This window comes from Heterocephalus glaber, unplaced genomic scaffold, assembly GCF_053883595.1.
Source record: "Heterocephalus glaber isolate CG9 unplaced genomic scaffold, H.glaber_assembly_v1.0 deba00001509, whole genome shotgun sequence".
Classification (NCBI taxonomy): Eukaryota; Metazoa; Chordata; class Mammalia; order Rodentia; family Bathyergidae; genus Heterocephalus; species Heterocephalus glaber.
Genome location: NW_028258325.1, coordinates 10,439,594 through 10,463,577, shown reverse-complemented (window position 1 = coordinate 10,463,577; position 23,984 = coordinate 10,439,594). Strand labels below are relative to the sequence as shown.

Here is a 23,984-nt window from a genome sequence, read left to right as displayed (position 1 = left end):
AGAATGTCAAGAGATAGAAAGTCAGTTATAAATTCTTTCAAAAATATGGAAGATACCATGTTTCTCTTTGTTACTAACTGATTATATGTATATTACTTTATTAGGTCACTAGAAACTCTTTTTTGGTGGTAGTGGTGGTACTGGGGATTGAACCCAGGGCTTTCACAATGAACTACATCTCTACTTTCTTTTTTTTTTTTAATTTTTATTTTGGCAAGGTCTCACTAAATGCCCATTCTGGGCTTGAAATTGAAATCCTCTTGCTCCAACTTCCCAGAGTGCGGAGTAGCAGGATTGTGCCACCATAGCTGGCTTAGAAACTTACATTCTATTGTAAAGCATTGTTTTTCAAAATATTTTCTATAATCTGTCCTTCAGCAAAAATCAGTTTTGCAGATCAAAACAATTTAAAAAATGGAAAGAGGGAGATACTCTTACTGAAACTTGATGGAAGTGTTTGTGATGTGTGAGTCTAGACCAGTGATGGTGAACCTTTTAGATACTGAGCGCCCAAGCTGCAACCCAAAACCAACTTATTGCAAAGTGTCAACACTGCAGTTAAACCTGAATACTGAGGTTTTAGTTGAGAAAAAACAACCCATACACCTGGCTTGTGTGCTGATGGAGAGGGCTGTGTGTACTTGCTATGGCATGCATGCCAAAGGTTTGCCACCACTGGTCTAGGCTGTATCGTATTATATAATGATGGTTATGGTAAACAGTGCTTACCAGGCGTGGCAGCGCATCCCTGGAATCCCAGCACTTGAGAGGCTGAGGCAGGAGGATTGCAGTGAATTTGAGGCCAGTCTGGACTACACAGTGAGATTGTCTCAAACAAAAAAACCATAATGCTTGAAAAATACTTGAGTAGAACAGTGTTTCTCAAGCAAAGCACTATTGTCATTTAGGGCCAAGTGATTATGGAGGGGGCTGTTGCTTGGATTGCAGGATGCTTTGCTGCAGTTCCTGGCTTTTATGACAGTAGCGCTTCTTCAGCGATGACAACCAAAACTCTTTTATCTCCAGATCTTGCCTTTTTCTTTTAGGGGGTAAAGTTTGAGAAATTCTTCTGTAGGGCAAGTAGTTTTTCTGATCATTTAGTCTCTTGGGTCTGAAAGGTATCTTTATGATTGGAACAAACGTTGTATCTTCTGGAAAGAACACAGGCATTAAGAGTCACAATAACTCATCTCTATTTTACTGTCTGCCAAATAGTTATATAATTCAGGATAGAGTGTTTCACTGAGCCTCAGTTTTTTAAATCTACAAAATGGGCTGTGATACCTACTTTCTAGTATTATTCTAAGAAATAATTCTTAAAAACACATAGTATAGTACCTAACATATTTTAGGCCTCAGTATATCCTACAAATTATATCCTGGTTTATTTTTTTCTCAAACATGTCTATATGGAACACCTTTGCAGAAGCAAACAAAATTTCGGAAGAACTACTAACATATTTGTAGAGTTAGGTTGTATATGTTTTGGTATTTCTGGTTATTCTTTTTAACTGCTGAATATTCTAACTTGGTTCCAGGTTAAAAACATTTGTACTTTTAATGTGGAGAAAAACTGGCATGGTTAATATTTTTAAGGCCCGCTCTTGAGTTTTATTTTTCCTAATCTCATATTCATTAAATCAACAAGCAGGGGTTGAAAATTTAATACAGGTGAAACTCTTTTATTTCTTCAGTCTGTTGTACAGACCTGTTTTGTTCTTGCCTAAGAATGACTTTTCATCTGTTGATCATTTATTTTCCATCTTTATTGAAGCATAATTGACAAGGATTGTTGTTGGATGTGGTAGGGCACATTTGTGATTCAAGCACTCTTCGAGGCTGAGGCAGGAGGGTTATAATTTTGAGCTTTACCATAGGCTGCTCTGGAATCTAAAAGAATCCGATCACTTAATGAAAGGTATGCAGTATTTCAGGCATTATATTTTTATTTGTTTTTAGACAGGATTTCACTGAGTAGTGCAGGCTGGCGTTGAATTCCTGGCGATCCTCCTGTCTCAGTGCTGGGATTATAGGCTTGTACCACCAAGCTCTTCCTGGCATATCTTTTAAAATGTTATCTTCCTTACTTTCTATGAGTGCATCATTTACTTTATTGCCATTTGTATAAGTTTTTAATACTTTCTTTTGATATATGTCATAGTTCTGAGACTATTTCTGAGGGTTTTATTTAAGTGAAATGACACTGATAATATTTGCAACAATTAGCAACTAGTGAATTTTGTTTAAATCTTATTAAATAGAAATGTCATTTCTTAGCATTGTTAAAATCTACAACTTGGGTTTAATCAAATTGACCTGGCCAATTGTTTTTATGTGATTCAAGAGCTAGGAGTTGTTTTTATATTGTTACATCATTAAAAGAAATCAACAAAATATTTTGGAACATGGAGAAACTATATGTAATTTCAAATATGTGTGTGTAAATATAAAGTTTTATGGAAATACAGTCACAACCATTTACTTGCCTGTTAATCTGTGACTACTTTTGTGCTACTGTAACTGATTTAAATAGTTGTTATAGCCCGTATACACTGAAAAAGTTAAAATATTTACCACCTGGCCCTTTTCTCATGTATTGTGATGAACTATTCATTGCTTTATTTTCCTTCACTAGAATGTGAACTTCATAAAAATAGAGATCTTTCATTTGTTCACTCATTCATGTATCCTGAGTACTAGGAACAGTTCATCATATCTTCTCAGTAAATACTTGAATAGAGTAAAAAGTTCATTAATTTATAAAATTGAATGTTTAATTTTGAAAATATAGCTAACACTTAAATACTACACCATATAATTTGTTCATTATTCACATTTAACACCAGAATGAAACTAAGACTTTGGGAATGAAATTAAGCAAGGTTACACAGATAAATAAATGGTAGATCTGGGATCTGATCCTTGGAAATCTGGCTTTAGGTTTGGTTCTCTATAAATTAGTCTGAATGCCTGATCTGTTTAAAACCACCCCCCTCCCCATATTGGGCCTTTAAACAGCACTTCCTGAACATTTTTTAATTGGCCAGGGTGAATTGAATTTATGATACACCTGCTTCCTGCTTAGCTTCCCAGAATGTTGGAATTACAGGCATGTGCTACCATGCCTGGCTACCATGCCTGGCTCACACTATCTTTTATAGAAGATACTTAGTTCTGCCTGATGTGGTGGCACTGCCTATAATCCCAGTGTTTAGGAGGCTGAGGGAGGAGGATCATCACGAGTTCAAGGCCAGCCTGAACTACAAAGTGAGGCACGTGTGCCCTCAAAAAGGATAGTTTTATTGTATATAACAGAATAATTTCACTTTAGGAGTTTGTGGATTATCTTTTTTGATGCTCTGTCATTGGACCACAGTTTTGCTAAGAACAGGCAATGAAACAGGTTAGATTGTGCTGCATTTTAGGAATACTAGATCAGGGTTTAGAAAGCAAGGCCAGGAAATGTGGTGTTAGCATTTCTTCTTTTGTTCATCTGTCTGTTGTGTTTAACCTAATTAGATTTCACCTTTTAAAATGAGTTTTGAAACTAGAATTGATAAAATAGAATGTAGATTTACTAAGAGTATCGGAGAGGTTGACTGTTACTTTAAATTTTAACTTGAAGCAAGTTTCTTGATTGTATGTATGTTTTAAATACAGAGTTTAATTTGCCACTAGGTGTAAAAAAATTAGAATTACATTGTAATAGGCTTTTTTCTTTCGTTGAATATTAGAATTAAAGAATATGGTAGTTGTTAGACCCAGTGAGAGAGAACCAACCAGAGACCCATATGAAATCTACACAGGAGTTTATTACCGGCCAGGACCTGAGCCAAGCATCAGACTCATGCCCAGACTGGGGGGAGACAAACATGTTTTATACACCTTTGAGGCCAGCAGTTTCTAGGCCCCCCTATGGGATAGAACTAGCAAAGCAAGCAAAAGGTACAGAAGCAGAATGACCTGCTGTTAGAACATTTGTAAAACAGTAGTTGATTAATTGTTATTTCTAAAGGGACCTTTTAAGGGGAGGAGGTTTCTAAGCTTCCTCCTTCTGAGTTTATCTAAAGGACAGGCAGGTGGGTCAAGCTGCAATATGGAGTTTTGTCTTGCTAACTAGGGTCCTTCAGTAGTGTGCGTATTTCTTCATATTTTTACTGATTTGTATCTTTCCCTCAAGTGGATTTACTTTTTCATTGTTTGGTATCCTAAGTTTCTGTAAGTTGTGAAGGGTTTATGCCAATTTTCTTAAAAAAACAAATAAAATTCCTCCAATTATTTAGTAATGTTCTAGTAAGTCAATATTTTATAATTTTTTTTTTTTTTTTGAGATAGGGTTTCACTGTGTATCCCAGGCTGGCCTCAAACTTATGGCAGCCCTCCTGCCTCAGCCTCCTGAGTGGTAGTATTACAGACGTGCACCACCTCCTATAATTATTTTCCCAACAGATCAGTTTTCTCTTGATATTAGAGCCTGAAGAAACCATTATGGGATGTTTTTGAATTTTTAAATCATAAACTCATATTAACATAAAGAATATTTTGAAAAAGGAAAACAGCACTTTATTATTCTAACGCAACTCTTTTAACATGTATCTCTCTGGTGTACCTGCTGATATTTATTATACAGTAATGGAATTTGCAGTTTGGAAGGAACTGGGTCTAATTCTTTTTACTTTATGTGATTTGTATATGCATCATATTTCTGTATCACCAGGTCCTTTAGAATGCAAAGCAAAATCTTTCTGGCCTAGAGTAGTTTTTAATTATACCTTTAAAACACTATGAATTTCCTTTATCTGTATTTTAACATAATCAAGTGTAAGGAAAACATGTTACTGTTAAATAGGAATATATTTGAATATTTAATTGGTACATTGTTAACATGTTTGCATGTATTTATTATGCCTTTCTTTTAAAATTTTTATTCAGCTTTCTAAAACCAACTTTTCCAACAACAACGATTTCCGTGCTCTTCTGCAGTCTTTGTATGCTACTTTCAAAGAGTTCAAAATGCATGAGCAGATTGAAAATGAATACATTATTGGCTTACTTCAACAACGCAGCCAGACCATTTATAATGTACATTCTGACAATAAACTCTCTGAGATGCTTAGCCTCTTTGAAAAGGGACTGAAGAATGTTAAGGTAAGTTACAAAAATTGGTATGTAACTATCACAGCTTGTGCATTTTGTTATGTCACTGACAGAACTTGTTAACAATTTACAAATGCTATTGTGTTAAAAATATTCTTTCAGCTGTTAAAGATCTAGGAAGACTTGATCAAGAGGTACAGGTGCAGTGGGGCGGCTTGCAGTATGGAAGAGAAATCTGGCTCAGCTCTGAGTGCAACAAGAATCAAGAAGGGTGAATAGCCAGGGAAGATGGTGAGGTTAATAAATGGAAAATTACCAAGAGGAAACATCGAGGCCAGGAGGATTCTTGCTAGATCAGCTCTGCAGGATTTTTCCTAAAGGCATGCCAGGGTGATAAGATATTTAGGATGAGTGGGAAAGGAAGAGGAGTTTGATCAGATATTGAGATAGATAGATAGATGCCAGCGGGCAGAAGATTTTCACTAAACTGACTCAGCAGTTTTCTTGCTAAAACTGGACTAAGAAGGTGAAGCTCACACCCATTGAGAAGAGATAGGGGCCGGGGATTTAGCTCATTGGTTCCGCTGCCTGCCTCACAAGCGCAAGGACCCGAGTTCGATACCCTGTACCAAAAAAATGGGAGAAGAGGCAATCTGGCTTAGTTTCATTACAATTTTATTTTTTTATTTATTCTGTATCTTTATATTTTTATGCCATTTTTCTTTTCTTTTCTTTGTTTTTTTTTTCGGTACTGGGGATCGAACTCAGGTCCTTGCACTTGCAAGGCAGGCAGCGGAACCACTGAGCTAAATCCCCGACCCGTCGTTACAGTTTTTTGTCAATTGTCTCTATTAACTGTTTAAACATTTTATCATGAATGCTACTCACCATGTCTTAAAGTTGTTTTGTAAGTTGAAATTTTAATTATCATGAAATTACTGTATTCTGTTAACATTTGCTGAATTGCCAAGGAGAGCTATCACTGTAGATACTAAAGGTACAATTGTTACTTAGAATGAATACACATTTTATTTTACAAATTTTACCTTTTTCTAAAATTTAGGGGATGTGGCTCAGTAGTAGACCACTTGCCTAGCATGTGTGAGGATTTGGGTTTGATCCCTGGCACCATTAAATAAAGTGTAATGTTTGCTATATTTTTTCTAACAGGAAATAGGGCGGACAGGGTAATTTCAGTTATATAAAATGAAGGTATTTTTAGTGTAGTTTAGGATAATGATACAGATTTTCTGCTTAATTATTGTTATGGTTTATATCTAGATGTCCCTCCAAAGCCTCACGGGCTCAAAGGTGGGGGATTAGAAAGGTGATTAGATTGTGGAGGATTATAGCAGGCTTGCTGTTAGGAAGTAGGGCCTGATCAGAAGAGGCAGTCACTGGGAGTGGGATGTCGGTGGGTTTGTCCTCCCTTTCCCAGCTTCTCTCTTCTCTTTCTCTGCTTCCTGTTTGCCATGTTTACCAACAGCTGCCTTCCTCCCAGGTCCTTTCACCATGCCTTTCTGCCTTGGAATCAGCCAGCTACGAACTTAGACCTCTACACACTATGAGCCAAAATAAACCTGTCCTCTGTTAATCTATGGATGTTGGGTATTGGGTCTCAGTAATGAGAAGGTGATGGAGACAGACTTTGGTACCAGGAGTAGAGTCATCACTGTGACATTACTTGAGCATGTGAGTTAGATACCTTTAGAACTGGTTTACAAGAGTTTAAAAAGGTTTGCACATGCTTGCTGGAGAGCAGCCCTAGAAGGCTGTGAGCCAAGCTAAGTGGAAGTTTTAGGTTGGAGTTGGAAAGATCAGAATGATGATAGAAATGTAGCCAGCAAAAACCAGTCTCAGGAGGTTTCAGTTGAAAAGGTAGATTCCACTGGCAGTTGGACCCAGACCGTGTGTGTTCTTTTATAGAAAATATGTCTACATTTTGCTCCTGTCTGGAGACTTTGTAGGAGACTGAGATTGAGGGCAATGGACTGATCTGCTGGTGGAAATTTCAAGGCTGCCCAGTGTTGGCACTGTGGTTTGGATACTGTTGGGGCAGGTTAGCCGGGTTTATACTGAAAATGAAGAGCCAAGAGTCCATTTAAAAAGTTAGCAGCCTGGGCTGGGGATTTAGCTTAGTGATTCTGTTGTCTGTTCCGCAAGCGCAAGGACCTGAGTTCAATCCCTGGTACAAAAAAAACAAAAAATAAAACGAAGAAAAATAAAAATTAGCAGTGTGATGCTGCCACTTGCCTTGAAAGCGCAAGGTCTTGAGTTCAGTCCCTGGTACCAAAAAAAAAAAAAAAGTTAACAGCTTTGCCAGAAAGAAAGTGCGTGCAACGATGGAGCAGAGGAGAACTTGGTTGATGAAAAGATTAGCATTAAAAGAAGACAAATACTTTGGATTAGAACATTAGGAAAAATGACTTAAGGTTCAGAATTGCAAAGGTGAAAGTGCTTTGAGAAGAGAGCCCCAGGGCATCTAGCTCAAGAAGGGCTGCTTAGGGAGTTGGTGCCCTGGGATTCAGTTTACAGTGCCCAACCATCTAGGTACTCGGAGGCCTCTGCAGCTGCTACTAAAGGGGCTTGGCTACTGCTGGAGCTGGTGGCAGACCTTGGCATCATCCATGTGATGCTGGTTTTATAGGTGCAGAATGCAAGAGTTATAAAAGGCTTCCACAACAAGGTGTTGAAAGTCAGGCAGTATACCTCTGTGAGAGAAGTGGGTGATGCTGTGAGAATGAAGCAGACCGTGCAGTGGAGACTCTGGGAAGTTGGAGAAGCCAGGGATGTGAAATGTGTGAGAAAAGCCACAGGGAATGAGTAAAACCAACCCAGGAGAGAAGCCATGAGAGGTACCAGAACTAGCAGTGCTGTAGGGGCAGGTCTGTCCAAGCCATTTGAAGTTCAAGTGTCACCACAGCTTGCCCTGGGTGTCGGACTCAGCTATAGGATTTAATGTTTGCCCTGCTGGGTTTCTATCTTGCTTTGGTTCCATTGATTTCTATTTTCTTCCTCCTTTTTGCAATGGGAATGTTTACCTTGTGTCATTGTTTGTTGACACTATTCAACTTTTTTTTTTGATTTTTACAAGGTCTTATAGCTAAGAATTTGCCTTAAGTCTTAGAGGGGACTTTGGACTTGGACTTTCCAGCAGTGCTACAACTGTTAAGACTTGTGCACCTCTTAGAGATAGACTAAATGTATTTTGCATAAAGGGATATGCATGGGTGTTTTAAGGCCCACAAACGGAATGTTATTATTTATATCTTGATGTCCTTCCAAGCCATCATGGACTGAAAAGTGGGGATTTTGAAAGGATTATGTAGGATTATAGCTGGCTTTCCATTAGGAGGTGGGGCCTGGTCAGAAGAGTCCAGTCACTGAGGGTGGAAGTTTATTTCCCTCCCCAGATCCTCCCTTCACTTTCTTTACCTGACATCTCCATGCTATGAGCAGCTCCTGTCTGCCTTGGCTCTTTCATTGTGCCTTTCTGCCTTGGAGCCAGTTGATTGTGGATTGAAACCTCTACAACTGTGAACCAAAATAAATCTCTCCTCTGTTTTGCGGGCATCAGGTATTGTGTATCAGTGACGAGAAGGTGACTAGGATAGTTACTTTTATATATTATGAAATATTTGAAATTTGGTCTTATTTTATTTCCCTTCAGGCTCAATGAGCATAGGCTTCTTAAGTAACAAAACTATCCAGCTACCATGCAACCACCTTTCACTTAGAGCTTTTGTTTTAGAAAGCGTCACTATTCTGCTGGAGGGAGGAGAATGGATTGAAGGTAAAGAAAAGACTCAAGAAGGAATACTACTAGTAGAAAATTAATAACCTCTAAAAGAATACTTCATTGCTTGGGGAGGTGGGAAATTGAGTGGGGTAGGGTACTGGATGCTAATGGAAGAGAGATTCATTTTTCTGTTGAGTATTCCTTTGTATTTTGGGTTTTGTATTACATTATATTCACATATGTAGTGTGATTGAAAAACACAGTGTGTTTAATTAAAAACTTATTACTGTAAAAGACACATTGCTATTGATCTCCCTCATGATACTCCCTCTCGCTTTGAACACATCACAAGATTCTTGCTGCTCTCTGAAGCAGTATTGGAAATTCTTTTTTGTGTGTGAGTGTGTTTATTTGTTCTGTTGCAGCTGCCTTGATATCCCGAATGGATTCAAAATAGTAGTTCAGGCTCTGAGGAAGAGCCCAAAGTCACACAGTGCTGGATCTGTTGAATGAGTTGTATGAGGATGCTGTAATGTTTTTACAAGCCTGCCTGTCCATTGGATGGTACTTGGCAGCAGTATTCACTGTGGTTTTAAGCACACCTTGTAAAGATACTCATGGAAATGGACTTCAAGAACTGCTTCAGGGTATAGCAAGAGTGATGAGATGAGTGTGTATTATGTGTAGATTCAGACCAGTGGTGGCAAACTGATGGCACACATGCTGCAGTAGGCTGTATTGTTGAAAGTTCTGAAAGGTTCACCATCACTGATTTAGATTGTCCCCCAAAAGTCTCAGAGGTGGTGCTCTTAGAAGGTGATTAGATCATGGAGCACTGTACTTACCACTCGATTAGTCCACTGATGAAGCCATACCTCAACGTGCTTTTAGGAGGTGGGGTCTGGTTGGAAGAGTCTGGTTACTGTGGGCGTGACCAGAAAGGGTACACACACACACACAAACACACAGACAGACACACACACACACACACACACACACACACACACACACACACACACACACTTCCGGGATGTAAATAGCTTTCCTGTACCATATTCTTTCACTATGCCCTATTTGCCTTGGAGCCAGCCAAATGTGGCCTGAATCCTCTAAAAACCATGAGCGAAAATAAACCGCGCCTCTTTTGGGTGTCAAGTATTGTATCCAGTGATGGGAAAGTGACTAAGATGGAAACAAGAGAGAGTATTTTGAAGTGAATTAATGGCAGTATGTCTTCTTTTTTTTTTTTTTTGGTACCAAGGATTGAACTCAGGACCTTGCGCTTGTGAGGCAGGTGGCGGAACTACTGAGCTAAATCCCCGGCCTGAGGCAGTATGTCTTCTACTGTAATAATTTTTTTTTAGTGTAAATATTATTGCTTTTTTTTTTTTTGGTACTGGGGATCTAACTCAGGACCTTGTGCTTGCAAGGCAGGCATGGTACCACTGAGCTAAATCCCCGGCTCAATGCATTTTTTATTTTTTATTTTTCTTAGTACATATTTGCAGTACATAATGTTTACATTCCTTGTGTGGAGTTGGTACATGTACATAACACATCTTAATTCCTTTATTCATCCCTTTTCCCTCCCCTCCTTCTCCACTTCCTCCATCTTTTGATCCTTTTCCCATCTGAGAAAGATTATATTGTCTACCTCCTATTTTTCATTTTATTCTCTACTTAAAATTTGGGTTTCTCAAATAAGAGATACTGTGTGATATTTAAACTTGTGTGTGTGATTTAAGATTATGGTTTCAGGGTACATCCATTTTCTTATAAATGACTCAAGTTTATCTTTCTTTATGGTAGAGTAGTACTCCATTGTTATAAATACCACATTTTCTTTATCCACTTATCTGTTGATAGACATATGGGTCACTTCCAAGATTTAGCTAATATATATTGTGCTGTTATAAACATAGGTATTCATGTATCACCATAATATGTCTTTTAACTCTTTTGGGAAGATGCCTAGAAGGAGAATAGCTAGATTGAATGAAATTTTCGTTTTAATCTTTTGAGGAATCTCCATTCTGATTTCCATAGTGGTTGTATTAGTTTACTTTCCCACCTGCAATGTAGAAGGATTTTTGTTTTTTCTCCTGCAGGCTTACCAGCAATTCTTATTATTTGATTTCTTGATGATGGCCATCTTTCTAGGTTAAGATGGAATTTCAGTGTAGTTGTAATTTGCATTTCTGTAATGACCAGCAGTGTTGAGCATTTCTTCTTGTATTTATTGGCCATTTGTACTACTTCTCAGAAATGTCTATTCATTTCACTTGCCCTTTTTTTTTTTTTTTTTTGGAACCGGGGATCGAGCTTGGGTCCTTGCGCTTGTGCAGCAGGTGGCAAAACCACTGAGCTAAATCACCGGCCCTACTTGCCCATTTTTTGATTGGTCATTTATTTAGGGGGTCTAATTGTTTTTGAGTTCTTCATATATTCTAGTTAGTAGTCCTCTGAGAACTAGCTGGCAAAATTTTTTGCATTCACTAGTTTTCCTTTTCACTCTGTTGGTTGTTTCTTTTGCTGTGCAGAGCCTTTTAATACGATCCCATTTGTTGATTTTATTGTGCTCTTTTTTTTTTTTTGTACCAGGGATCAAACTCAGGACCTTATGCTTTTCAGGCAGGGGCAGTCCCACTGGGTTACATCCCTGACCCTTCATTTGTTGATTCTTGGTACTATTTCCTGTGCACCTAGAGTTCTGTTTACATAGTCCTTGCCTATGCCTATGACTTCAAGAGTTTTACCTACTTTATCTTCAAGTAGATTAACTGCTTCAGTTTTAACATTGAGTTCTTTGATCTATTTTGATTGTAGTTTAGCATATGGTGACAGATACGGGTCTAGATTCAGTCAATCTGCTTCATGTAGATAGTTTTCTTGCACCATTTATTAAAGAGGCTATCTTTTCTCCAGTATATGTTTTTGGCCCCTTTGTCTAAGAGCAAATAGTTGAATGTGCTTGGGGTTGTTTCTTCATCCTCTGTTCTGTTCCACTGATCCTCATGTCTGTTTTTGTGTCGGTACCATGTTGTTTTTTATCACTGTAGCTTTCTAATTTCAAATCTGGGATTGCAATGCCTCCTGTTTCGATCTTGTTGCCTACGATTGCTTTTGTCATTCTGGTTCTCTTCTGTTTCCATATGAATTTTAGCATTTCTTCCTCCAGTTCTGTGAAGAATGTTGTTGGTATTTTTATTAGGATTGCATTAAATCTGTATGTCAGTTTTGGAAAAATGGCCTCCTGGACTGTATTGCTTTTGCCTGTCTAGGAACAGGGGCTGTCTTTCCATTTTCTGATGTCTTTGATTTCCTTTTTTTTTAACGTACTGTAGTTTTTGTTGTAGAGGCCTTTCACTTTCTTTGTCAGATTAATTCCTAAGTATTTAGTTTTTCTTGGTGCTATTATGAATGGTATTATTTTCCTAATTTCTTTCATAGTTCGTTCTTAGTGTACAGGAATGCTATTGATTTTTGTGTGTTGATTTTGTATTTACTACATTACTATTGAATTTGTTCTGAGAGTATTTTGGTGGATTTTTTTGGGGGGGAGTTCTTCTATGTGGAAGATCATATTATCTGAAAATAATGTTAATTTGACTTCTTCCTTTCCTGTATATAGCCCTTTTGTTTGTTTTTCTTGCCTAATTGCTCTTGCTAATATTTTAAGTACAATGTTAAACAGGAGTTGGATATCCTTGTCTTCCTGATTTTAGAGGGAAAGTGTTCAATTTTTCCCCATTTAATATGTTGGTGGTAGATTTGTCATAAATGGCTTTTATTGGATAAAGATAAGGTCCTTTTGTACCTGTTTTCTTCAGTGTTTTTCTCATGGAAGGATGTTGGATTTTGTCAAAGGCTTTTTCTGTGACAGTTGAGATGATCATGTGATTTTTGTCCTTGTTTCTATGTGATATATTATGTTTACTGATTTAGGAATATTGAACCAACCTTGCATTTAGATATCTAACTATTAATAATGCTTAATGGTTATACTAGTAAAGGGAGTGGGGAATGGGAGAATGCAAGAAGTTTGAAAAATGAAGAGGAAGATGAGGTGAGAAAAGTAAGATAAAAGATTCTATTAAGCATAAAAGAAAATCAATAGAATTGGATAAAAGTATCAGTAAAGAAGAAAAAGAAGAAAAAAGAAAAAAACAGTAAAATTAAAAATGAAAAAAGAAAAAAAGGGGAAAAAACAAGAAAGCCAAAAACTATATCCTGAAATTCCAAGAGGAAAAAACAGAACAGTCTAAAAAAAAAAAAAATTCTGCATGTTTTTGAAGGAGTGCTTTCTTTCCGGGGTCTATAGTATTGGAATCCAGTAGATAACGGGGAGGGATGCTGAGTGAGTGCTATGACCTATTTTTTTTTTTTTACTACCGGGGATCGAACTCAGGACCTTGTGCCTGTGAGGCAGGTGGTGGCACCACTGAGCTAAGTCCCTGGCCCGTGACCTATTTTTTTTCCACACTAGTGATTTTGTGTGTGAATTCTGAATCCTGCCCCACCTTTCCCACTGGGTATGGGCAGTCAGTGATGTCGACCTTAAGGCTGTAGTTAGTCCAGCACCTTTATTTTCTGCTCCCCTTTGTGTTTCGCCGTCACAGTTTTCTCTGCCTAGCCTTACACCTGTGGGTTTATGAGGTGCCCCCTTGCTGCCGTAGTCCCTCTGTCCATATATTTCAGGCTGTGGCAACCATCAAGCCAAAGTACATGCTCACGTTGGCAGATGGGGAAAGCACATAATAGATCAGTGAGTTCTGTGCTGGATGTAGGCAGCAGGGCAGGGCTTCAAGCTGACTGCTATACCTAATGCCACTGCTTTCAGACCCAGGTCTCTCTGAAAGCCACCCATACCTGGCCTGGCTTCTGACCTCTGGTGTGGGTCTTCATGTACTTGCCAGTTTGAGCTTAAAGTTCCATTGGTGTCTGTGTCTAGCCCGTACCCTCTCCGCAACTGTCTCTTGTGGCCTTTTCCCATTCAAATCATTGTGGTAAGTGACACCAGAAACCCTAAAGTAGAGTTGTTCTGTAGTTCATGCTAAATAATGAACTCCTTCCCAAAATGGCACCTGATTGAACCCTCTCAAATATGCTGGGTGCTGCTCTGGATTTCTTCTCCAACTCTAGTCTGCTTGGAGAAGGAATTACTTTTTTCTTCTTTGAGACAGGGTCTCATTGCACAATTCACGCTGGCCTTGAACGAACTGTGATCCTCCTGCCTCAGCCTTCCCGAGTGCGGGGATTACAGGCATGTACTACCACACCTGGCAGGAATTACTTGGAAAGTAAAGCCCCACACTTTCTGCAGTTTCCAGTAGTCATGGGCTTTTCTTGTCTACCTCTGCCAGCCAGATCTGTGGCTTCTTGGCTAACCTTGTGTCATTGGGGACTGATCTTCCCTGGGGGTCTGGCGGAGCTTTCCACACTTCTTTGTTCTTTTCTCCATGTTGTGCTGTGTTTCTCCAGCTTCTCTGAAGTTTAGTTTTCCTGTCGGCTCCCTCCTGATTCCTGGAGATCTCCTTTATTTCCTCTTTGCCAGGTTGTTGTTTTCCAAGTGTTTCAGTTCCAGGTTGTGGAAAAGCTGAATTCTGCTGTTGGTCTGTACTCTGCCGTGTTTAATCCTCTAAGGACAGCTTTTGTACAGAGACCATTTTTGTTGTTAGTCTTTTTTTTTTCCTGAAAGTTTCCTGTCAAGCTTTAAAACTTTCTTCCTAGGAACCAGGCATAATATAAATAATGAAGCAAAACTTTTATAAGTAATACATGATTTTTTTGTTTCCAGAATGAGTATGAGCAGTTAAATTATGCAAAACAGCTGAAAGAGAGATTGGAGGCTTTTACAAGAGATTTTCTTCCACATATGAAGGAGGAAGAAGAGGTAAGCACAATTTTTCCCATTGTGATTTGGATTTATACAATTTTTACAGTACCATTTTGCTTTGGTTTTTCAAAATAATGCACAAGATGATCAATCCAGTTGATGGAGAAAAGCCATCGGTTTCTTTTGGTAACTGAAGACAAGCCCCAAGGAAAAAAATGGTATTTGATTTATTTTCTCAGAAAGGTTGCTGCTTTTAGTGAATGAATAATCTGGTTTCATTTACTCAGAAATGTGTATTTTCATGTGTAGGTTGCACTGAGCTAAATATTAATAACCTTTTATGTCCCCTAATATTTTTTCAGAATCTATTGAGGATTATATAAATTTTTATTTTGTTTTGTTTGGGGAGTGTTTGTTTTTTTTTTTTTTTGGTACCAGGGATCGAACTCCGGACCTTGTGTTTGCGAGGCAGGCGGTGGAACCACCGAGCTAAATCCCTGGCCCTTGTTTGGGTTTTTTTTTGAGACAGAGTCTTGCTATGTAGTTCAGGCTGGCCTTGAACTCGTGGCCGGAGATCCTCCTACCTCAGCCTCCTGAATGCTGGGGTTACAGGTATGCACTACTACCCCTGGCTTAAATTTTTAAATACAGTATATGTATTTAAATTTAGCATGCTAAATTTAAAGAATTTTAAATGTATTTTTCAGTAGTAGAGTTTAGGAATCAGATTGTAGTTTTAAATTTATCAGTCTTCTGCCAAATGTATATGTATTAGGATATCATCGAATGAATGAGAGAAACATTTCCTCTTTCTCTACTATGGGATGAATATCAAGGTAAGATATAAAGTATTTTGTGAGGAATTGGTTACTTTTTTAGCTGTTTGTGTAGTGATTCTCAACTATGGTTTCACCTTACGATCAAATTAGTAATTAAAAAAAATATACAGGTGCAGGCCTGTAATCCCAGCACTTAGGGTTGCTGAGCCAGGAAGATCACAAGTTTGAGCCTCGCCTGGAAAACTTACTGACTTTGCAAAACCCTATCTCGCAATAAAATAGAAAAGGGGCTAGGGCTGTAGCTGAGTGTGAAGGCTCTGGGTTCCAAACATAAACACATATGTAAGCCCTTACCAGCCCACGTCAGTCAGATGGGATGAATTGACATGGTTGTCTTTCAAGGCTCCCCAGCTTACTGTAGTACAGAGCGTGCAGTCACCACTGAAATCATTGAGGTACTGCAGCAGTATTGCTTCTTACTGGTTTTTGTTTGTTTTACTGAGGTGTGGGTTCTTGTTAACGTTGCCAACACTGGCTTTGAACGTGCGGTTCTCCCACCTCAGCCTCCCAAGTAGCTGGGATTACAGGTGTGCACCACTGCATCTCTCTCAGAGCAATGTTTTTTTAACCTGTGATGCACACCCCAATTATCTATGAAAAAACAGCAACAACAAAAACTATGGTTCCACCCTAAAACTTATAAATTAGAGGTTGGGACTAAGCACCTGTTTTTGCAAGTGCTTTTGAAGAAATCTCCATGGATCATTCTCATAGCACCCAGTGTACTAAAATACCGATTTGTGGACACATCTCCAAAGTTTAGAAACAGTAATGAATAGTTCCATATCCCAGAAGAAATGTGACTTTATATTTCTAGTGTACTGGGTATCTTTCTCACTTAAAGTAGAGGCCCTGTATTACAAGGTTTGTTTAGGAAAATTTTCTTGTCCCTGAATGCTTTAAAATTTTCAGGGCCTGACTTCCTACCTGGAGAAACCATAAAAGGATTTTTCAGGGCCATATTCTTTGCCTTTTTGGATAAACTTAATGGTAATAACTGAACTCTGTATCTCTTTGATATATTTGGTCATTATACTACACTTAAGCTGTTAACAATTTAAAGTGTATAGAGTAGAACAAGACTAAGCATCTTTCCTTGGAATATCTTGTTTAATATAGGTTTTCCAGCCCATGTTAATGGAATATTTTACCTATGAAGAGCTTAAGGATATTAAAAAGAAAGTGATTGCACAACATTGTTCTCAGAAGGATACTGCAGAACTCCTTAGAGGTCTTAGCCTATGGAATCAAGCTGAAGAACGACAGAAGTTTTTCAAATATTCTGTGGATGAAAAATCAGATACAGGTGAGAGTCTCTATTAGAGAATTTATTAGTTCAGGACCAGTGACATTGTTATGATTTGTAGATTTTTTTTGAGGAATAATTTAAGTCAATTAAAAGCTATTTATTTGCACTTATAAATTAATTGAAGAGCTGAGCATGATGGCCTATGCCTCTGATCCCAGGTGGCTGAGGCAGGAAAATCTCCTTGAGTTCAAGGCCAGCCTGAACTGTAAAGAGAGACTCTGTCTCAAAAAACTAAAGAAACGTGTAATTGAAGATAGTAGATTCTATTTTAAAATTTAGTATTTATAATAATTTAACATCTTATGTACTTGGACCATATGTAATATAATCTTTCTTGAATAAGTTTATATGTACATATTAATAATTATTATTACTGGACCCAGTCAGAATTATTGAGAACTACATCATACAGAGCAAGTTTACAGTATCATCAGACTTTCGAGCTCCACTTGTCATACTGGCTACTTTTATCTTTCCTTTCAATGTTTCGTTGATTTGCAAAGCTGTAGTTCCTGACTTACTGTGGTTCAGCTTACAGTTTTTTGTATGAAAGTCATCCCCATACCACAACTCATTTTGAGTTCCATCTTTCCTGGGCTAGCTGTGTGCTGTGTAATGTGCCCACAGTGCTGGGCAGCAGTGTATAGTGAGCTCCTGCTCCACTCAGCCGTTTGGGCACGAGGGCAAAGAACCAATAACACCACAGCATACAGTGGTGCTAAGCCCTGTTGTGTAGTGGTTTAGGCATATTAAATGAGTTTTCACCTTGGATAATGTCTCCTGATGATGGGTTTATTGGGATGAAACCCTGCTATCAGTCAAGGAGCATCTGTAGTTTATTTCCATCCTTTCCTACTTGTCATTCTTAGTTTACATCTGGTGATACTCGGGAGTGTAGGAGAGGCAGTGTGTTTTTATGTGCAGTTACTTTGAGAAGATAAGTAAGAAATGCAAATAATATATGCTTACCTTTTTTTTCTTAATGGGTTACTTCCTCCTTAGTTTGTCTATTTTTTTACGAAAAACTCCAAACATAGCCAAATGCTGAAAGAATTACTGTAAGGAATCCCCGTGTGCTCATCACCTGTCGTTATAGCTTTACCTTTTAAAATACCATAAAAAAACAGCTGGCATCCTCAAGCTAATAAAACCTTTTGCTTCTTCTAGATGTGCAATAGCAATGTCATTCCTGTTGAAATAGTCTACAGTTTTTAAAAATTGGTTATTTTCTCATATTTTATTTAGCAAAGTAGGTGAGATTCATGTTGAAACAAAAATGACTTTTAAGTTAAGCTATTATTAAACTCATAAAACTTGTAAGCTTTACTGTGCGACGCTGCTTGTGTCTTAGATACCAAGCTAAGACCTGTTGTGTCTGGTTTAGTTGTAATTATAACGTGAAGTTTAAAAGCATCACACTGGTTATATTTAATTTTCCCACTCCTTCAAAGCAAATTATCGCTGCATTATGTGTAAGATATTTCACATTTAAAAAGTGGCAGATTAAGTTGATTCTAGCAATTCTAGATTTAAGTTACATTGTAAAGATAAATCAGATATACATTATTCAAATTCTTCCTAGTACTTCAGTGATAAATCTTTTGTATTTTATATTCTTTATTGTAACACTTCATTTTCATTTTTCTTTTAGAAAATTGCTGCTGAAATAATAGATACACCCAATTGTGTGTCCAATGACATACCCTACAATAGGTTCTAGTAGAAGATTCCTTATCAGTGTGTACCAGCATTAGAAAGAATTACATTATATTGTCTCAACTGGCACATAAATAATTGAAGAAAGTTAAGGCAACTATAGGTTAAAGAAATCAGATTTCGTAGACTTTTTATATGAAATATGAAAATCGAAGAGGGAACACAAGGTACTGGCAGGAGTCATAATGTATGAATAGAAAATGTGAGATTGTGTGTCATTAAAAATGCCTTGTAGATCTCGTAATCTGGCTGACTCTACAATTGTTGATTTAAAGCTGTATAACCTGTTTGGTTCCTTTTTCAAATGATGCTACTTATGCTACAAAGTAAGTATTGTTTTTTCTGTGACGTCTTTGTAAGAGGAAGTCAATTCTGTGTTCATTTTGTAGCTCTCACTGATGAAGTATGACCTGGGCCATGATAGTTTAAGTCTACAGGTTCTTAACAAGCTCCACATCCCCATGTTATCGCTAATAAGTGTTACTTCCTTTTCACATCTTGCAAGCAGGAAGGAATTAACTTCAGGCACTGTATTTTACTTGTACAAATGTGATTCTTAGTTTCTTACTGCTTTTGCTCTTACAGCCTTTCCTACTAAAGTTTTTCTTTTCTTATTTCAGAAGCAGAAGTGTCAGAGCACTCTACAGGTATAACCCATCTTCCACCTGAGGTAATGCTGTCAATTTTCAGTTACCTTAATCCTCAAGAATTATGTCGGTGCAGTCAGGTCAGCACCAAATGGTCTCAGCTGGCAAAAACTGGATCCCTTTGGAAACATCTTTACCCTGTTCATTGGGCCAGAGGTAGGTAAATGGGATTTTTAGTTTTTGTAAAAAGTATGTCAGTATCTTTTTTTTAGATGAATATTCATAGCCATTGATAAGCACGGCTGGGGAGGGAAATTCTGAGAGCATTGTCAAAGTATTTCATAGTTAGATGTTGTTCTTGATGTATACATTTCAGAAAAGATAGCAGTCCTGAAGTAGCCATGTGAATTATGTGATGTCTGCCATTACCTTCAGAATATAAGGAAAGAACAATTGGAGGAGAGAATTTAAAAAATTGGATAGATACTGATAATTGTTGAAGATAGGTGATGAACATATGGGGATTCCTTGTAGTAATTCTTTCAGCATTTGGCTGTGTTTGGAGTTTTTCATAATAAAAACTTAAAAGCAAATGTAATAGATTTTCTGAACTGTTCTACATAATTAGTTTGAGTATTTAAAAAATACAGAATAAGGGCCAGGGATTTAGCTTAGTGGTTCTGGCGCCTGCCTTGCAAGCTCAAGGTCCTGAGTTCGATTCCCGGTACCAAAAAAAAACCAAAAAAAAACCCAGAATAAATTCCATGAAATTTAAGCATGAGGCACCATTATGGCTCCCTTTTGTTAGTAGCTCAAAATAACTGTATTTTTTTTCTTTAACATAGTTTTTTTGTGATTGGTAATTCTCATTCTCTAAATCACAGTTTCATATTAATTTCATTGTGGTAAGTTACTTTCACATATGAACAATTAAAGAAAATTTTTTTCATGGACATATAATGCAGTCATGGGATAAATGCAAGGAATATGGTATATATTTTTCTGTAACTGAATTAAAACACTTCTGGGTGAGTATTAACTCAAAATTTATATGAATTTAAAAAATTTCTCTCACGGGTGACTGTATGACTTTAGCATGTAAATATGTATATCTCATATAATTTTCTCTGGCTTAAATGATAAATTTTGAAAGCAGTTTGTTACAGTGATATGGAGCAAATTTTTGTGTGTTTGTTTTTGAGACAGGGAATCTCATGCTGTTGCCCAGACTGTCTTGTAACCCATTACCCACCTCCTTCAGTGTCCCGTGCAGCTAGGACCATAGGCACATGTCACCATCCTGCCTTGTAGTACTTTTAAAATAAGTTGTTAGATGTTTTATTTATTTATTTTTTTTGTACCGGGATCGAACTTGGCTCCTTGTGCTTGCAAGGCAGAGGGCAGAACCACTGAGCTGAATCCCTGGGCCAATGTTTAATGTTTTTTGAGTGAAGCTATTTGAAGTATTGGAATTAACTTATATAATTCAGATGATAAGAATTAGCATTTTTATATGGATTAATTTTTAATAGGATAATGAAATATTGAGTAAAAAGCCAAATATGGATACATCAAATACTTCTGCTGAGGTGTTTCTAATCAAGAATTAAGAAAAATATATAATGAAACGATTTTACATGTTATTAAACGTGATTGTCCTGTGCTTTTATGAAGTCACTCAAATCTTAAATTTTTTTTCCTATTTTTAATATATGTAAACAAAAATTCCAACGAAAGATGTTTATCGTTTACGTATGATATTTGTTTTGAGTGGCTTTCCCCTCTTCCGTGGGATATTTAAAATGCCTGGAGACGTTTTTCTTTTTCTATCTTTGGATGTTATACTGGTGTCCGGTGGATAGAGGTTAAGGTTGTGCTAATCTTCCTGCAGTCCGTAGGTCAGCCCCCCACAGCAGTGAATTACCTTCCCTAAAATGTCAGTGTTATGTGGGTTGAGAAACTCTGACTTAGATATAATGTTAAAAAGTTAGTAAATCAATTCTGCATTGCTTCACTTCATGATCATGTAATTTAGTTGAAGTGTAGTCTCTAGGATCTATAAATTTATCCTTTCTCTTTGCCTTAATCTTTCCCTTTGACTTCTCTCACATTCTTATGAATTGTTGACTGATTCACTGCAGAGTAGAAAGTCATGCTTCGTTTTGTTTATTAGCTGTCAGCATAATGGGGCTATTGCTGAAGCTACTGTGAAGCCACAGTAGGGGAAAAAGGTTAGGTTATTTTCAGTGATTTTTAAAAATTACATGTACAGCTATCGATAATTATTTTTCTTAGAAATGGGTTTATAACCATTAAGCTTATTTGTGTAAAAGGTGAACTGGAAAAACTTCATATGGAGAGTAGATACATAGCAGACTATACATTTTTGTAACTGTTAATTTTTGAGAGGAAGATTTACGTTGGGAAAATATCAATTATTGATTAGTTGATTAACTGTGTTAATTGAAGCCACATAATCACAGTTTTTTTCAATACACTTGAAATTGAATCCTTCACTTATTAAAGTGTAATTGTTTTGAAACCACAATTAAGTATTTCTAAAAATAGTTGTTCCATTGCCTGGGGCTAATATATCTTTTGTGTATTGAGGTTGATATTGTAAATACATTGGTTTTTTTGTAATGGTAGGTGTTCTAATCTTACCTTATAACTCTTTCTGTTTATTCATTGAGTAGGGGACTGGTATAGTGGTCCTGCCACTGAACTTGATACTGAGCCTGATGAGGAGTGGGTGAAAAGTAGGCAGGATGAGAGTCGTGCTTTTCAGGAGTGGGACGAAGATGCTGACAGAGATGAATCTGGTGAGCCATGCTCGAAATTAAAATTATTACATGATGTTTTACTAACTGACATGTTTAATGATCACTGTAAACATTCGAATGTTTTTGTGTTTTCCAAAGAGATTTATTTTTAAGCCTACTACTTTTTAAAATTTGAAGGAATAATAAGCAAATGTAAAATTTATTCTAAGTGGTTTAAATGTGCATATTACTTCCCATGTTTTCATATTAAAATAAAAAATGAGAAACTGATGCCCGTTTTCCATTTGAGAATACAGTGTATTCACTGTGGAGCTTCACTGTTTAGAATCCGCTTTGTAGAGCCAGTTCAGTGAATGAGTTGATCAGCCTCACTGAGTCATCTGTGTTCCTGAGGAAGGAACCATGAGGCTGTTGAATGTGTTTATTAATTTATAAAGTTGTAACATTTGCCTCACAGGGGTGTCGTACTTCAAGATTCTGGGTTGGGGTGTAGCTCAGTGGCAGAGCACTTTTAATACCCAGCCCTGCAGCCCTTCCCAATATTTTTTCATATATGAAAATTCTTTATAAGTGGGAAAGAGTTGTAAAAAGTAGAGTGGCCATTTGTTATGCACTACGGGAAAGTTCAAGGGTTTATCAGAATGTATTCCTACCCTTAACTCATAAGTGGAGGATAATTTAGAGTACATAATTCTTAATTCAAGGTACATAATGAAAAGTGCTGTAATAGAGGTGCATATGGATGCTGTTTAGGAGTGTGGAGGAAGATAGAAGTTCTATTTTAGATACTATCCTAGATAAAAATTGCTAAAAGATAATGAAGTAGTAAAAAATTAACATGATATAGTCCTCTACTTAACTAAAACAAACTGTAGGAAATTTCTGATTAGAATAACACTTTTTACTTAAACTGCTCCAGTGAAAGACCTAAACATGTGGAAAGTAAGAACTTAAGTATGAAGATTATTATTTCAGCAGTGGAATCATTTTCTTTACATAAAATGAAGATGTCACATTGGGTTTAGTTTGGGAAGGTGCTTGGTAAGGAAGAGGTGTGTCCCACCTGGATTTGGTGATGTGCTTCCCCACGGCGGGCACTGTCTGAATGAGGGATATAGGGGTGAACAGAATGGGAGAAAGTACACTGGCCTTGTTGAGCTGAAAACTTGGACAGGGAAGTGGACAAGTGTTGTGGAAAAAAGGGAAAGTGTGCCAAGAAAAAAAGAAGTTCCCATTAAAAAAAAGTGGTTTAGTTTCTCTTGAGATTCACGCGAAAACCCAAAGGAGGTGAGGTCTTTGCTTACTTGTCCTGTCACCTTAGGAAAGACTTAATTGATGCTCTCTTGAAAATTAACTCATACCACCCATGAGAAGAATTATAAAGGCTTTAGTGTATTTTTCTCGGTGCTTGAAGACCAGCTTTTCTCTGCATACTGAAAGCTGTAGCCGGGCATAGTGGCCCACCCCTGTCATACCAGGATCCAGGAGGCCAAGGCAAGAGGATCGAGGCAAGAGGATCGCTGTGAGTTCAAGACCAACTTGAACTACATAGCAAGACCCTGTCTCAACAAAACAAAACAAAACAAAACAAAGCTATAAAGACTGGGGTTAGGGCTGAGGTGTGGCGTAGTGGTAGAGCACTGCTTAGCACCTAGGGGCCTAGGCTCAGTGCCCTAGGAAAAAAAGATTGAGCCTTTGTGAGACAATGTTATCTATTCCACTGATGAGTGGACTCAAGACTGTACTGTGGATCTGCCATCTACCTTAGTGCTGTGTGCAGTTTAGATGTCTTTACTACTCATGCAGAGATGATTACTCATGTTAAACTTTTTTTTTTTCTTAGAGATTTTACAGTAAGCAATACACATGTACATAGGGAGGGCCACAGAAACAGAAGAAGGGTTGGGAATGAAATTGTAGTGAATAAATGGCTTACTAAGGTAATTTTTATTTCTCTACATTTTACATATATGCCTGGTGAAGGAGGAATTTGAGAGAATAGCTATAGACATGAAATCATTAGTTTAAACTTATTTTTTCACTTACATTCCTTTTGTCCATTGTTCTATTTTGAATCA

General features: G+C 37.4%; 1 protein-coding gene across 1 annotated transcript in view; it reads left to right on the top strand.

Moving 5' to 3' along the window:
* Fbxl5 (F-box and leucine rich repeat protein 5) overlaps positions 1 to 23,984 on the top strand; it is a 47,920-nt gene that overhangs the window by 4,484 nt on the left and 19,452 nt on the right. Inside the window, exons 2-6 of the mRNA XM_004847258.3 lie at positions 4,933 to 5,148; positions 14,634 to 14,729; positions 16,631 to 16,817; positions 19,157 to 19,339; positions 21,820 to 21,945. Of these exons, the coding sequence (XP_004847315.1) occupies positions 4,933 to 5,148; positions 14,634 to 14,729; positions 16,631 to 16,817; positions 19,157 to 19,339; positions 21,820 to 21,945 (808 nt within the window). The remainder of the gene's footprint in view (positions 1 to 4,932; positions 5,149 to 14,633; positions 14,730 to 16,630; positions 16,818 to 19,156; positions 19,340 to 21,819; positions 21,946 to 23,984) is intronic.